Below are 17,443 nucleotides of genomic sequence, written 5' to 3' on the forward strand. Positions count from 1 at the left end.
ATAAAATTACCAAATGACTGTTTTGTTGACCAGAACCAACGTGGGTGGGTATGGCACCTCTGTCTTCTGGAACTTACATCATCAGCTGTCACTGTCATCACACTCCTGCTTTTCTTCATTCTAGAGGTGGAAATGGTCCGCTCTAGGACGTCTGTTATTCAATGCAGCTTTCTTGACGATTTTTAAGACCTACGGGAGAAAAAAAAAGAACGGCTCTGTAGTCTTAATTAAATAAAAATATGTGGCAAATTCTTTAAACTTACATTTGAAATGTATACAATGTATATGTACAAGCAAAAGTCACTATTTGCCAAGCCAATTAAAGCTGACACACTGAGAAAAGAGAGTCACAAAATACAAAAATCCAAAAAATAGGTGCAAAGGGGTTTGGGAGGAGAGGATAAGAATAGAAGGTCACAATAGGCTCACAAATAATCAATGATTATAAAGAATAAAAATAATATGTATTTGTGTAGAGGCTTACAGCTTACAAACTACTTTCCCATGAAATGTCTCATTTGATCTCCATAACAATCTGTGAGATTATTTTCTAATAAGAGAACAAAGGATGGGAAAAATTATTTGGCCAAGGTAACACAGCTAAAATATGACAGGTTCAGAATATTAAGAATATGACCCCACAATACTCTATAAAGAAAAGAAAAAGAAAGAAAAGCAAATCAACACCTAAAAAAATACACAAAACAAAATAATCTTAATCTCAAATTTTACCACCAGTTTAAACCTGCCCCATGTATAAGTACATAGGAAAGTAAACAAGTATTCATCACAAAGTAGTCTAACAGCCAGTAGTTAGAAAGAGCTTGAATTTCCTGGTTTAAATCACACAGATCTAGCCATTTTGATGCAGGGATGCTGTGGATCATGACAATTGGCTTGTGTAGAACATTGTACGTCACTTCTGAAACAAAAACCGCGGGAACATTACCAAAGTGGAAGGGTGCACTCTGGCTGTGCAAACTCCAGATGAAACTGGCCACTGGCTTATGAAGGCGCAGGTTATTAAAACAGGCACAAGTTTAAAGTTCAGTCATGCAAAAAACTACCAATCTGAGTTTGCAGAATTTAATTGGAAGAGATTATTTTATAAACAAAAATACCACAACCGAGAAGTGTGAGTCCATATGGTGGTTTCACAACATCTTAGCACCAAAAAATGTCCCGTGCCATTCCCGAGCTCAAGCGCTCCTCTATGATTTTTTCTCTCTGTTCATTTGCACTCTTAATATGGGCCTGATGTTAAACGTCTGCCTCTCTAGCAGGAAGATATATATAGATTAAAAGCATGATGAAATTGTAGTTATGTGACTAGGAATACTAAGTAGTGGCATTGTCCCATCACCCAGGAAACCAGGGTTGAATTTCTAACGCATAATTGGACTATATTATGCAGGAGTTGGCACTAAAACTGACAAAGTAGATAGGAGAGTTGGGGGAGGAGGCGACTCTGCCGTTGTAAGCGTTCCAGGGAGAGCTCCCACAAGCTTTTCAGGTATTTTGTTCAGGGTGCCAAGGAAGAGAATTTCCTCAGCATACACCAAGGAACAATCACAACTACTGTGCTTTGCTAATGCTGACCAAGCAGCAGTGGGCAGAAACCCGAGGCTTTGCCTCAAATGCCACATGAATCCTAACAAAAGTAGATACATAACAGATATTTTATCACAGGGTTCTATTCGATTTTGAGAGCTCTATAGGTAGGGTTGACATGGAGCAACTTATACTTCTTCAGTTTTTTGGTTTGCTTGGTTTTTTGTTTGTTTGTTTGTTTGTTTTTAAAAGCAAGATTCGGCCAGGCGTGGTAGCTCAGCCTGCAATCCCAGCAATTTGGGAGGCCAAGGAGAGAGGATTGCCTGAGTCCACAGGTTCGAGACCAGCCTGGGCAACTTGGTGAGACCTCGTCTCTAAAATAAAAATCACAAAAATTAGTCGGGTATGGTGGCGTGCGTCTGATGTTCCAGCTACTTGGAAAGCTGTAGCAGAAAGATCACCTGAGCCCAGCAGGTCGAGGCTGTGGTGGCCATGAACGTGCTACTGCACTCCAGCCTAGGTGACAAGAGAGAGGCTCCAACTAAAAAAAAAAGAAAGAAAGAAAGAAAGAAAACAAAGACTAGATTCAATTTCGGTAGCAAAACCTAAATTTCTCAACCAACTCATATTTGAAAAAGGCTCCACCAACAACCACTGGGGAGAGGAGGACCTACTTAGTAAATGGTGCTGGGAAAACTGGCTGACCACATGCAGAAGATTGAAACAGGATCCGTACCTAGCACCATACACAAAAATCAACTCTAAATGGATCAAAAACCTAAACATAAAACCTCAAAGTATAAGAATCTTAGAAAACACAGGAGACACCCTTACAGAATCAGAGTAGGCAACTAATTCCTGATTAAAACTCTAGATGCCCATGTCATAAGAGATAAGATAGACAAGTAGGACCTTATCAAACTGAAAAGCTTCTGTAAAGCAAAAGAAACCATTAAGAGAGTGGGGAGCCTATAGAATGGGAAAAAATAGTTACCAACTGTATATCTGACAAAGACCTAACATCCAGGATCTACAAGGAACTCAAATGTGCCAAAAGGAAAAAACAAACATTAAAAAGTGGGCAAAAGACACGAATAGACACTTCTCAAAAGAAAAGATACGGACAGCTAACAGACACATAAAAAATTGCTCAGCCTCACTAATCATCAGAGAAAAGTAGATCAAAATCACACTGAGATAAGACCTAATCCCAGTAAGAATGGCCATCATTGATAAAACAAGCAACAACAGATGCTGGCAAGGATGCGGAGAAAGAGGAACACATCTAAACTTCAGCTAGGAATGCAAACTAGTGCAACCTCTTTGGTAGACAGTGTGGTGATTTCTAAAAGAATTAGACATTGACCTTCCATATGACCTGGCTATATACCCAGAGGAACTCAGATCATTCTACAAAAAAGATACCTGCATATGCATGTTTATTGCAGCATTATTTACAATACCAAAAACATCAAACCAACTGTGTTACCCATAGAAACTGTACTGGATAAAAGAATGTGGTACATATACACGATGGACTATTATGCAGGCATAAAGAAGGACAAACATAAGGACTTCACAGCAACTTGGATAGATTTAGAGTCCATAAAACTTAGTGATTTATCATAGAAACAAAGAACAGAGTTCCATATGTTTTCACTCATAAGTGGACCTTGAAGATTTACCATAATACTATAAGAAAGGGATTGTCAGCAGCAGGATACTGCCAGAGTCGGGGTGGGGACACAACATCCACACGGGTACCTGATCTTAAACCAGGCAAAGTGGGGACCAAAGGGAGGCCCAAACTTTACCTGCATGATAACCACTTATATACCTAATCCTGAATTGTACCCCACATCTTTAAACTAAAATAACACAAAAAGATATATCAAATAAAAAAAGCAGAACTCAAATTTAAGTTTTAAATTTGAGATATGGAACTATACATGCTCAATGATTATAACTATGGAAAAAAGTGAGAATAGAAAAAAATATTGATGAAACTGTGTGAACTAGCAATGGAAATCATATAAGGGTTACAGGAGATTTACTTTTTCATTAAGTGAGTTGAATTTGTTTAGTAGAGATCATGTAGAACATCATAGTGTTAAAAACTACAAAAAGGAGCCGGGCTTGGTGGCTCAGCCTGTAATTCCGCGCCTTTGGGAGGCTGAGGAGAGTGGATTGCCTGAGCCCACAGGTTCGAGACCTGCCTGGACAGGCGAGACCTCATCTCTACAATAAAATCAAAAAATTAGCGGGGCGTGGTAGCGCGCGCCTGTAATTCCGGCTACTCGGAAGACTGAGGTTGAAAGATCGCAGAGCCCAGCAGGTCCAGGCTGCGGTGGCCGGGAGTGGCCACTGCACTCTAGTCTGGGCGACAGAGTGAGACTCCAACTCAAAAAAAAACCTACAAAAAGGAATTTAATATGCCAGAGAATGTAATTCATGTAAGAAGATACCATGATAAGGAAACAGGACAGGCAGAAAGACTGAATGTTCCAGGTCACATCAGTAGGTCTTCTGGTAAGCAAGAACATTTTTGTAAGGTCTGTGCCATGGAAATAAATTTGTTTTATGATCCTTTGAATATGAGGGCTTGCTGTATAATGTCACGTGCTTTCAGCTGGGAACATGGCCTGATTAGGAAAAAGCAGGATTGCAAGTTACCATGCAGTTTTCTAAATATTCTACAATAAAAATATAATACTTTTATATTCGGGGGGGGGAAGGCCCACATCTGTTATATAAGACGAGAAGAAATAAAGTGAAAAAGATCCATTATTTTCTGGACATCCCTCATATACCCTTTCGGATCCACTCTCCACCCTTCTCCTCCCTAGTCAGTGCCCCAGAGGCTGGTCTTCGGTGATGCTCTGGCCCTCTGGCTTCTGGGTGTGTTCCAGCAGTGCAGGCAGCTGCAGAAGATTTGCAGAAGACAGAGGTGCCTCTCTGCTGGTCATAGTGTAGTGATGGCTAATGTCTTCTACTCTAGGTCACAACTCCTGCAGGCATCCCCATTTAGGCATAAAACTGGAAGCAGCTTCCCACTGTTGCTTGCTTCCTGGTGTTTTATCAGTCTCCCTTTCTGGTTATCTTTAACTTTGCTCAAGCCTTTTGTCAATAATAGTCACTCAGTTAAACTCTCTTTCACTCCCCTTAGGGAGTGTAGTCTGCCTCCTGGTAGAACCTGATTTATACAGACTTGCTCCCAAAACTTTAAAAAAGCCAGAGGGCAGTTTTAGAATATCTCCTCTTAGGGCCTAGTACAGTGACAGACACAAACAGGGTCTCAATAAATAGTTGTTTAAAAATACATGAGTAGAATCTTGGAGTTCTAGATGGGTTTTGCTATTTTGAGAAAGGCCAGCAAGCATTATCTCAAGTTGCTTTTGTACGGCAAAAGTAGTTGTATGCTTTCATTCACAGGTGGCAATGAAAATTCTATTTGTGAATTCTGAAAATACAAGCATAGAAATTATACATGCAATATCATTGCTGATTAATGGTGTCTGTTGCCTTTTGTTTAGGCAATTGTCGATTGAAGATTTACCCTGAGCCCATTTAAAAACTCTGCATACATTGCTTCAATTATCTCAAAAAAGCCAACCAAATGAGGTAGGCACAATTATCATGACTGGTGAAGAAATTGGGAAATAGGAAATTAACCTGTCACTATGCAGCTGATTGGATCTCATTCACATCTTTTCAAGGTAGAAGTGAATGAAATGACTTCTAGTTCTTATTTTATTTTCTGATGCAAGTTGAGTAGAGCAGTTTCCTGGAGCCCTGTTCCCTCCCTGTTAGTGCAAGAACAAAAAGGAATAAATTTAAAAGATACTAAAGTTTTAAAATGCCTCAAATTTAAGGCAAATGTAAGTGGGAGAACAGAGTCAGGTTGTCTTACTTTGAGATTATTTTTCCATTATAAAATTTACTTCTCAATTTAATTTCAGATTACTTTTCCATTACAAAATTTGCTACTCATTAAATGGAATACCATATGCCTCATTAAAACACAATATTTCTAAGAATTATAAAGGCTGTGTGTAGGATGATGACTCTAAATTTCATTGCTGGCATATTTTAATAATAATTTTTCCTGAGGTTTTATATTTCACCACTTAAAAGATGCTTTTAAACTTATATTAATCTTTCTTAACATTCTCTTACATTCGGGCTACAATATTTTTTATATAAGTGTACCTTTCCCTCTTTCTCCTTTCTCCAAAGAATTTTAAAAGCTAAATTGCGGAAAAGGACATCGACTGGTATAACAACTGTGTGAATTTCACCTTAGACAGGTTACCATTATTAGTATTAGTGATGCTTGGTTGAAAGGACTTTCAATGAATCATGATAATTATTTTAAAATTCTACATTGTGGATACATGCTAGACCAAATTGTGCAGAAATGATTAAAATAAAGATAATATTCTGAGTCTTTTAAATGCTACTTTTTTTTTCCAATTCAAAGGTAGTTTTTTTGTTCTGGAGGTGATATTCAAAAAAGTTTTATTTGTGTATGTGTGTGTGTGTAACTGCTTGATTAAATGTTCTGAACTCAGCAGAGCACAGGTGTGAACTGGTCTTAATTTTTCTTCAATACTGCTTTCTATCTTCGATGTCAAATTCAGTTCTTCCTCCTTAAGAACAGTTCAGATGGATTCCATAATTCCAGTGTTATAACTGCATTGAATTACATCTCCTCTAGCTCTTTCCACATCATGGCAGAGTAGAAGAATTAGTGAAAGGAGGGAAAGTCTTCTGGCAAAATCTGACTAGACATTGATGTCTTCTCTAAGGCAGGTGTCAGAGTGTTGGCTGTCTTATTGGGGCAAATCGGAGCGTTCACACTGAGAAGAAATAACTTTTTTCATTTCCTCAGCTCCAACCTGTTGATACACATCGAAACTCTTGCTGGTAGGGCCCTCTTGCCCAATGGCCTACTCTATTAACTGTAGTAACAACTACAATGACCACTCGATTCAGAATAAGCTCAAGCGTCTTTGTCACACCAAAAAGTGAACATTTTGGGTACTTTGCTGCTATGTCTTCTCTCCACCCTGCTTATCTCTCTATTTCTTTCTTCTTTCTCAAAAAGGCACAACAGTATTCTGCATATATGATCAACGGAGAAATGAGACACTGTTCATTATTTACTGGTGTCTTTCAGCTCCAAGCCAACCATTCTAAACTCTGTGATGCAAATTACATTGCAGAGCACACTGCAGACCACATTTAACAGACTCTCTTCCCAGTTGACTTCCTTCAGGTGCTGGCAATGGGGATCCTTGGTAGGAGACTGAAAGAAGAGAGCTGAAGAGAAAAATTATCTTCCTCCTTCCAGGATTCAGACAACTTGGGCACTTTCACTTGGAAGACCAAGAACCAACCACATGAGACTCCCTTCAGAATTCTGCACACTAGCTGGGCTCAGTGGCTCAGCCTGTAATCCCACGCCTTGGGAAGCTGAGGTGAGTGGATTGCCTGAGCCCGCGGGTTCGAGATCCGTCTGGGCAACTTGGCGAGACCTCATCTCTACAATAAATCAAAAATCAGCTGGGCATGGTAGTACGTGCCTGTAATTCCAGCTACTTGGAAGGCTGAGCGGAAGGATCGCCGGAGCCCAGCGGTCGAGGCTGCGGTGGCCGGGAGCGGCCACTGCACTCCAGTCTGGGCGACAGGGTGAGACTCCAACTCAAGATAAATAAATAAATAAATAAAAGAATTCGGCACACTAGCCTCAGAGCAACTCCTTGAGGGTCCCAGCTTCTAGAGTAGTGGCCTCTTCTTTGTACTCCTAGGCCCTCCCAACATCATCTTCCCCTTTGCATCCCTCAGCCCTAGGAATGGCAACTGCTTCTCACAATTCACCCATCTTGGCGTGACCTTGCTGGCCCCTTTTCACTTTCACTACTCAATACCTGGGAAATCAGTTCTTGTATTCAATCTCTTTTGTTTTCCAAACTGGAGCTTGAGGAATACAAAAGCTAGCCTTCACTTTGTTGAAGGCATGGCCATCTCTAAAAGTAGTTCTTCATTTTCAGTAGGGCAGAAACTCACTTCTCTAACACCTCTTTGCATTCCATCCTCCTCACAACCGGAGTTTAAACGTATGAGAGTTGCCAGGTTGCCCGGACGATGATTGGTATTAGAACACATCTGGCTACCTCTGTCTGCCTCAGAGGGAGATGGTTGACCACATTAGTGTACAGCACTTTTTAGAGAATGTGGAATACTTTTCAATACCTCTTACATCACTTCTTTGGATTACAGTTGCCCCTTCTAGCTTACTTGTAAAAGTCCTACTCATCATCCCTTTGGATGTGAAAATGTCCATTTACGAAATGTGATAATGCAATGAGGCAGAGACACGTCTTTCTTCTATTTTTTAAAATGACCTTAACTGAGAAAATTAAGATCAGTAATTCTGTCAGCCCTCTAATTCTTTGGAAATTATACTGATTCATAAAATATAAATGTCTAAGGACCTCTATACTAGACCAGAGAATCTTAGTTTTTTAAAATAACTAGCATTACTATTTCAAGAAAAGAAGGGTTTTCTGGCTTGGGTTCACATTTAACATAGTAGGAATCGGAGGACGAAATGCTGGAAGAAGCCCAAATTGCTGTCTCCTGACCCAGGCTCCACATCTGCCTGTCTCTAGCTATCCACTGAGCTCTGGGCCTTTAGTTTCCTCAATTGTCAAATAAAATGGTTGAATTAGAATTATCTATCAACTCTATGAAACTAATTGAATTCCAGGAAACTAGCAGAAACAAATACAAGCTACAGAAACCAACTCTCAAGATACAACAATTAGATAAACATGTCCAGAAGTTGATACATGAAGTATTAAACTCCTCCCTTAAGTTTGCATATATTAGTCTCATCACATTTTCAGAAACTCGAAGCTACTGCACTCAATTATTTCTACTTTCTGATGTAAATATGGAGGAGATAAACAGGACAGACAAATGTGTGTCTGTCAAGAGTTTTTGAAGTGGAATGATGCAAAAAATAGAAAGTAAGCAAATTAGAGGAAAAAAATTACATGTAATAAAAAAAGTCATTTTCTGTGTAAAACTATTCAAGATTTAGTTATAAACATTGCTTGGAGAGAAGCATAAATATGTTCATTTAAGTAATATATATTTTGAGACAAAAATTTAAAAGTGCTAAGAATTAATATAAACTTTAACCATTAGCAGCCTAAAAGAATGATAAATAACAAAGAAATGCCTTGTTTATAGTCAGGAAACAGCAAAGTAGCAAGGCTAAATGTTGCTCTGAGTAAAACGTGTCTCTTGAACAACTTAAAACAAATTTCAACTATAAAATGTGTTTTTTGTAAATGACTAATAGGGTACGAATTTGAAATCAATATGTATGTTGGCAAAAAAGAAATAATTCTTAATATACAATTTGTTTAGCTAAATGCTAATTTCCAACATTTATACAACAGAGAGAAAATGAAATACTAATTTCATGTTTCTCCTTGTATAAATAATGTCTTAATGAATTTCTTAGTGAATTTTTCTGTGGTAAATACTGTTTAAGTGAGAAAGTTTTAAAAAGTGGAATTATTTTTGTATTCTAAGAAAAAGTCACCACTAATTAATCTTTTATACTTTAAAATACCAAAAGGTGGCATATAAATTGTTTTGTTTTTCAGTCATTTTTAGTTCCATCTTAAACAAAGGGAAAGAACAAAAATACTCTTTATTCAAATGAATTAATAACTTGGTATTGCAAGCTCTCTCAACATCTGCTAGCTTTTATCTGAGTTATCACTGTACCAAAGTGAAAATGTGATTAGAGGTTTAAGAAGTCCTGAGGGATTTTTACTGCCTCCTGAAATGAACCATAGAAAATGTACAGAGAAATGCAACTGGCAAGTATGGTTAAAACATATTCAATTCACTTAAGTACTTGCGGGGTAACCTGTTCATGCCCAAATGTAGATAGTCTAATGTCACCCTCAAAGTTATATGATAACTTTCATTAATTCATTACTGCCGCTCTACGATCCCAATTAACATGAACAACTTTCAATGAGAGCACAAAAAATTAAATGGCATTCATGATCCAAAATCTTCATCTTTATCCATCACGAGTATGGACTAGTTCTTTTCATTTGGCTTCTCAACAACAACAAACACAGCAGCAACAAAAACAAAAATGATGGAGAGCCCCACATGTGGCAGAGGCTGTAGATAATAAAAAGAAGAATCCGATAGAATCCTTGACCTTAAAATGCCCCTGTCTTGTCTTAGGAGGGAAGAATCAATGATAATTCATTCTACAATACTGAACGTCTTGGCCTGTGTCAGGCTCACAGTGCCGTGTGAGAAGAGCTATGATAGGAAGAGACAGTGGGGTCATTCGGTGAACAAATGAGTAAAGGTCACCTCTGCGGGCGAAAAATATCAAGGAAAGCTCCACTGAGGAGAGGGCAGTCCTTCTACGTGAACTGTAAGTATGAAACAAAGAAGGAAACCTTTCTACTCCCTGTCTTGATGTCCTCCAGAGTCATGTTTTAAAAATACGGCGATCCCTACATTCATCTCTGGCTTTACATTCTTCATGGCTCCCTGTTATTTTTTAGGACAATGAAAAACCCTTAATATGACGGTTAATCATACAAGTCACTACAGATCTGATCCCTGCTTGCATTTCATCCTCAACTTCCTATTTTGGCTTCCACTTGTTTCCCCACCCTATCCCATGTCACTCTCCCCTTTAACTCATTGATCTTTCATTAAACTGGATTTAGAGTTTATCCTGCATGCCTTTCTTGTTGCACAACTTTTCTTACACTGTAACACATCCTTTACTTTGCCTGGCTTTACCATTCTTTAGCCTTCAGCTTTGATGTCATTTCTTTGAGAAGCCTTTATGGACTCTCCCTACTTGTCACAAGGTCATATCACATTATTTTTTTTTAATTCACAGTGTTTATCACAATTATACATTTACTTTCATGAATGCATAGTTTTACACCTCCCAGAAGCTCATAGTGAATACTATTAATCACTATATTCCCTGTGACAAGCAATAAATATTTGCTGAAAAATGTCTGACTGAATAGAATAGATAGGCTTGATGCCTCTTGCCAGATGCCCTAAAAGTATAATAATCCAAACACAGCAGATGGGGGCGGGGGTTGGCACAAAATAGAATCAGAACGCCTGGTAAACTGCACATACCAGCTAACAAAACATCCTTCCTCTGGTGGTAGAGATATGAATAGCTTTGAGGCAGGCACTAGTCTACAGTCCCTAAATGTATCATCTCATGTAATTCTCACAACTATTTTTATCTCCATTTCAAAGGAGAGAATTCTGACTCATCCAAGCTCACTGATCTAGGAAAAGGCAGAGACAGGATTTACACTCAGGCACCATGCCCACAGAGCTCATGAAATCAACCATTGCTTCTGCTACTGCTCAGAAGCAGCAAGCAAGCATTATTTATCAAAGAACAAGCAGCCAGTGAGGGTGAACCAGGACCAAAACACAGAGGATAATTGGGAGTAAAAAGGGTATTTCAGAACAAAAAAAGGAAACAGATTTTTTTAAAGTGATGAGACACAAAAGAGAGAAGATTCTGCAATTTGCAGAACATATGGAGTCCTTGAACAACTACCCTTTTATGTAATTTTATAGAAATTTACATTAAATTGAAAAAGCGATGCATATAAAACTGTAAGTCCAAATCATAACTAAAAAGCATAATAATTGCCTCTGCTCTATCAGAAACTTGGATAAGATTTCACAAGTATTTTTTCTTCTAAATTAGGTCTTTGATTCAATATCTAAAATTATGTTTTAAGTTAATACAGGAGACTCTTGACACTTATTCACTAGTGCTATATCCCTAGACTTTTATAAATTGTCAACCAGTACAATACTGTTCAAACATGTTTCATGGGGCCTGTGTGAGATAGACAAGACTCTGATCCAAGTCTTATTTACAGACTCAAAGACTCCAGATACTCATCATCAATGAAAAATATTTTCCTTTCTTGGGAAGAAGACTGAAAAAGCAAAGTGCAACAGTTCATTATGTTTTGAGCAAGTAAGCACATACAATTTTTGTGTACTCCTTTCTCAAAAGTATAAATGCTTCATCATTACAGACTTCCTAGGAGGAAGATCACAAAAATGTGAGAAATCTTTCCAGGACCTCAAATGAATTCATGGCATAACATCGACTGGTTTAGCTGAATTAATTGGATATTAACTCTGCCAATGATTACTGCCTACTTAGAAGCAGACATCCAATTTTAGGCCAGTCTGTCCTAGTCCTGCTCAAAGGTCAGGGGATTGAGCTCTATGTGGACATATGAAAAAAGAGAAGCAATCTCAAAAACAGAGGGCTGAAACTTATATGGTAATACCAGAAGGTCATGTAATATTGTCTTGACAGAACATAAAAGAACACAGGGAAACATTTTTTATGGGTCTTTAAGTATCTTCACATTCAGAAACTGTCGTTTCCTTTATTTTTAAAAACGTGAAATTAGTTTTTGCCAGACTAAGAGTGGGCTCACTCATGAATCTGACAAGTGCCTGCCTGATACATTTGGCATGTGGGAAATGAGAGACCAGAAGGAACAAGTAATAGAGGACAAAGAGATTTAGCAGCCCCAGCATCCCCATTTTTATCTATGTCACATCTGGTGCTCTGTGTAAGATCTTGTTTGACGAGGAGCTCTGTTACTTACAAAGAAAAGCTTGGAAACATGACAGTACTGCCTATTATATCAGTAGTTTTTAAACTTTACTTATCCAGCGACCACCTTTGCAACTTTTGCCATACCATCATTCCCTAATTTTACAGATAAAACATAGAATTCTATAAACAGTGACTTGTCCGTCACCTAATTGATGGTATAACTAGGACTAAAATGACAGTAGCCTGGTTTTGGGTCCACAGTTTTTTTCCACTACTGTGCCTACATTGTGGCCTCTAAATTAAAGGGTTGTTTTGTTTTTAGCAAAGGCTTACTTATACATTGACAAGCATTCTAAAACCAAAAATAAATAACAAATACTTCGGCACTCAAAAACTTTTTTATGAACTCATGTACTCAGGCATTTATGTATTCTTTCATTTATCCAACAACCATTTATTGAGCAGTACTGAAGGCCATGTACTGTATAGGGATTGAGGAATCATGGATAAAAAGGTATAACTACTCTCCTCAAGTGATGAGGAGTCTGTGAGTATTAGGATGGCAATGAGCAGTGGAATCAACTAGTTACACGAGTATGATAGAGGTAATTCACAATTTTTGGTAACAGCAAGGAAGACCAGGGAAGGCTTCACAGAGAAGGTATACCTGTGTAACTAATTCACAAACAAAACAAGACTTCTTCTTGCTGATCCTTAGCTACCAATAAGAGTTCAGTTAGTGACTATGAAGTTCTTAATGAGTCATTTGATCCTTCTGACCTTGAATTTCTATTGGTGAAAACAAGTATTTGCTCTGCATATTCTTGATATGGCTTCAGTAATACATGATCAATATAAGAAAGTGTTAAATCATTGCATGCTTTTAGGAAGACAAGAGCAGTAATATTTTTGGTGCTAGTAATAGGCGTTTGCAGACCCTCCAATACAATATAGCTATATTTAATGCAAACCAGTGCTGTGTACAGAAAAGGTTTCTGAAACTAGATTCAGAAAACCTTGTATTGGGATTCCAATTCTGTCCACTTAAAGTGTGGTACATTCAGCAATTTACTTGAAACTTACACTGGTATACCTTCTCTGTGAAGCCTTCCCTGGTCTTCCTTGCTGTTACCACAAATTGGGAATTATCTCTATCATACTCGTGTAACTAGTTGATTCAGTTGTTCATTAACACCCTAATACTGACTTCTCATCCCTTGAGGAGAGTAATTATGCCTTTTCATCCATGATTCCTCAATGGCTATACAGTACACGGCCTTCGGTACTGCTCAATAAATGGTTGTTGGATAAAGGAAAGAATAAGTACTCTGAAACAGTGTTCTTATTTATTAAAATAGAGACAATGCCTCCTCTCTCCCAGGGTTACCATGAGGATTAAATAAAAGAGTGAACGATGTCTGTCAGGGTCTTGCATGTAAGAAGATCCTCATGAAATGCTTTGCTAAATCATGATCCCCCAAAAACATTTCACTAAGTCTTACTCTCTTCACCTCACCACAAAGATGCCCTCTTTCAATCTCACCTCCTTTTGAGAAATACATTAAAATAACATGACCATACATAACTCTGCTTTAGAGCTATTTATGTCTGAATTTTCCTGTTACAGGAGAATATAACAACTGCTTCACAGTCTCCAGGGATCTGGACAGGAGGTTCAAGAAAAATCTGACAAAGGAAACATTAACATCATCACTAAAGAACAAATTGCAAGACGAATAAATAATATAATGTCTGAAATGGCATTCATCCGAAGTCTCTTAGACTAAAGTCTATTCATGGATGCTTACAAGAAATATGGGAGGCTGAGGTGAGTGGATTGCCTGAGCCCGCGGGTTCGAGACCCGCCTGGGCAGCGAGACCTCATCTCTACGATAAAATAAAAAAATTAGCCGGGCGTGGTAGCATGCGCCTGTAGTTCCGGCTACTTGGAAGGCTGAGGCAGAAGGATCGCCGGAGCCCAGCAGGTGAGGCTGCGGTGGCCGGGAGCAGCCGCTGCACTCCAGTCTGGGCGACAGAGTGAGACTACAACTCAAAAAAAAAAGAAATATCAAAGACTGACAAATTATTATCTAAACATAAATGTAATCCTGTACTCTCCTTCAGAAATTGATGAATAAGAAGTCATATCTATTTTTCTCTTTTTTCATAAAGCTAAATAACATTGCCTGAGTCACAAAAGTTTGTGGCCTTACCTCTGCATTTTAGATCGTCATAAGTAGGTCATTCTCTTAACAACAGCCAATTCAAATTACAGAGTTTAATATCTGTTCTGCTGGCTGTGATGCAAAAAAAAAAAAAAGCAACATACTTCAACTATAGCCCACAAAGGTTACACAAATTCTCCCTATTCACTTCTTAGAGAATTATCATAGATGATTTGAAGTAGTATTATTATTTTTTTATCTTTGCCCAGATGACAATAAAGCAACTGTCATTATCATTTGTTAAATCTAATACTGTAAGTAATACTGAACAGAGAGAAAATCACCTCCATATTCGGAATTTACATCTATGAGTTCCCCTGTTTCATTATCATCTGGTCATGATTTTTAACACCTAATGGGAAATGAGACATGGTCTCAATCCTAAATCTTACAATACCTCCATTTATTTACTTAAAAAAATACATTGTATATGTTTACAATATGACAGAACATTAACAACAGAAGACAATCAGCCTGCCTAACAAAGAGCTCATAATCTAAGACACTGAAATGTTGAATGAACGTTATGCGTATGTAGAAAGCAATGCATGGAAGAGACCTATTAGCCCTGAATGGAAGACCCTAAATTTGCCCCAGAGCATAGATCTTCAGGATGAATGGACTTCATCAGAGGAAAGTTGTTGAAGAATAATCCAGTTGGAAGAATCATCACAGAGACATTCAACATTGTGGTATGTTTGGTGAATTATATGTAGTTTGTATGGCTCTGAATAATGAAATATGCAGGGGAAAAACAGTGGGAACACAGTTGGAAAGACATGTAAGAGACAAAACACAGTATTTCAACGTAATGCTAAATGGTATGAACTTTATTCCATATATAAAGGAGGCAGGAGTTTTTGAATAATTGTAAGCAGGAGAACAAAATGTTCAGCTCTTCACTGTAGAAATGTATTCTCGTGGCAATAAGAAAATAATTTGAAGGGAGACTCTTTTTTTATTTTTTTGGGTTGGAGTCTCACTCCATCTCCCAGAATGGAGTGCAGTGGCCGCTCCCAGCCACCGCAGCCTCAACCTGCTGGGCTCCAGCAATCCTTCTGCCTCAGCCTTCCAAGTAACCGGAACTACAGGCGCACGCTGCCACGCCCAACTAATTTTTTGATTTATTGTAGAAATGAGGTCTCACCTGCCCAGGCAGGTCTCAAACCCACAGGCTCAGGCAATCCACTCACCTCGGCCTCCCAAAGCACAGGATTACAGGCTGAGCCACCAAGCCCGGCTGAAGGGAGACTCTTGAATGAAGGATAGTGAGAAGACTAAAAGGATTTTTTTAAAAAAAGAAAGTAAGGAGAAAACATGACAGAGGCAAATGGCTTAAGAAGCTCTAAGGAGATATGAAAGACACAGCTCTTCACACAAAGAGGCCAGACAAGGTAAGGATTGAGAAGTGATTATTAAACAGAGAAATCAGGGGGTCATTAGCTGCCTGTGAAAAGTCTCCAGAAGATGATAGGGGTAGGAGCTTGATTCCAGATCACTATAGGATGAAATCAGAATCATAGAGGCCCTGAACCTTGAAGAAATTAGAATGTATCCCCATGTGGGTTTCAAAACTAAAACAACACTGCAGCGTCAATTTAAGTTAAGTGAAAAGAATAAAATCTGAAATAAGTCATTCATATGCCCACCCTGTGACAAAGGACAGTGTCTCTTATTTCTAGAACAAAGTCCTGATCCCACTGGCTTTATTTTATTTCATCTTATTTTACAGTTGTGGAGTACGAGTGAGGATTTGCTACATAAGTAGATTGTATGCAGGTGAAGTTTGGGCTTCTAGCTGGTGTGCTCTTTCCCTAATAGTGGACCTGGTTATTTGGTACTTTGTTTTGCATTTGAACATACTCTTATTCAGAAAATGTACTCTTAAGTAAGTCTATCATTATTACTTCTCCCTTTTCACTGTAAATTTCTCCTGCTACCAAGATGGTCTTTCGGTCTTTATTTTTATGTTGATTTTACTACTTGCCTCCATTTTTTTTTTGCCATCTTCTGCTAATTCATGTCCCCTTCAGTTGTTCTATGTAGTCTTTTTTTGACAGGTCAATATTGTCTGCTACTGTCTTAGTCTATTGTGCGTTGTTGTAACAGAATACTTGAGACTGGATCATTCCTAAAGAACAAAAAATTATCTTTTAGAGCTTTGGAGTCTAGGAAGTGCAAGATCAAGTGACAGCAGGTTTGGTGTCTGGTGAGAGTCTGGTCTCTGCTTCCAAAATGGTGCCTGAATCCTACATTCTCTGGATTCTCTGCTTCTGAGCAGAGAGAGAGCAAAGAGAGAGAATCCATTCCCCCAAACCTTTTTAAAAAGCCATTAAACTCACCCTTATGGCCTAATAATTAATTTCGGGCCCCACCTCCCAAGACCATTACATTGACAATGACATCTCTCTCGTGCTTGATTAAATTTTTTTATCAACTCTCACAATAGTATTTTTCATGTGATATTGTCTTCCATTTGTTTATCTCTGATTCCATTATTATTATTGCTATGGTTATTATTATTTAGTTTCTTCACATGTATCTTTCATTCTTTCCTTTTTGATGCTCACTTATCTTTGAGTAAAGTGAGTTCTTTTGACCACTATTTGTTGGAGGCTTGCGTGGGTGGGATCAGCAGATGCCAGGCACTGCTAGGGGCGGCAGGGAGAGAGGACAGAGGGAGGCACGTGGCAACACGCTGAACTATTTTGTATTTCCAGCAAAATAGTTTGTGTTTATTTTACTACTCGCTTTTTTTCAAGGTGATTTAATATTTTATATTTCAACCCACAATGTATGAGAATTCCAGTAGTTGCAGATTCTCACCAGCATTGTACTATCATTTTTTTCAACTTTAGACATATTTCCAGTTATTAAATTATATCGAACTGTGGTTTCAATTTGCATTTCCCTGGTAACTTGAGAACATTTTCATGTGCCTTTAGTATATCATCTTTTATGAAGTGTCTTGTCAAGTATA

The 17,443-nt window shown here is 38.3% G+C and overlaps 1 protein-coding gene across 1 annotated transcript in view; it reads right to left on the minus strand.

The window, feature by feature from the left end:
* PDE4B (phosphodiesterase 4B) overlaps positions 1 to 17,443 on the minus strand; it is a 607,742-nt gene that overhangs the window by 492,542 nt on the left and 97,757 nt on the right. Inside the window, exon 2 of the mRNA XM_021712820.1 lies at positions 78 to 189. Within this exon, the coding sequence (XP_021568495.1) occupies positions 78 to 119 (42 nt within the window). The 5' untranslated portion in view covers positions 120 to 189. The remainder of the gene's footprint in view (positions 1 to 77; positions 190 to 17,443) is intronic.

This window comes from Carlito syrichta, unplaced genomic scaffold (genome assembly GCF_000164805.1).
Source record: "Carlito syrichta isolate Samal-C Ts95f unplaced genomic scaffold, Tarsius_syrichta-2.0.1 Scaffold303653, whole genome shotgun sequence".
NCBI lineage: Eukaryota > Metazoa > Chordata > Mammalia > Primates > Tarsiidae > Carlito > Carlito syrichta.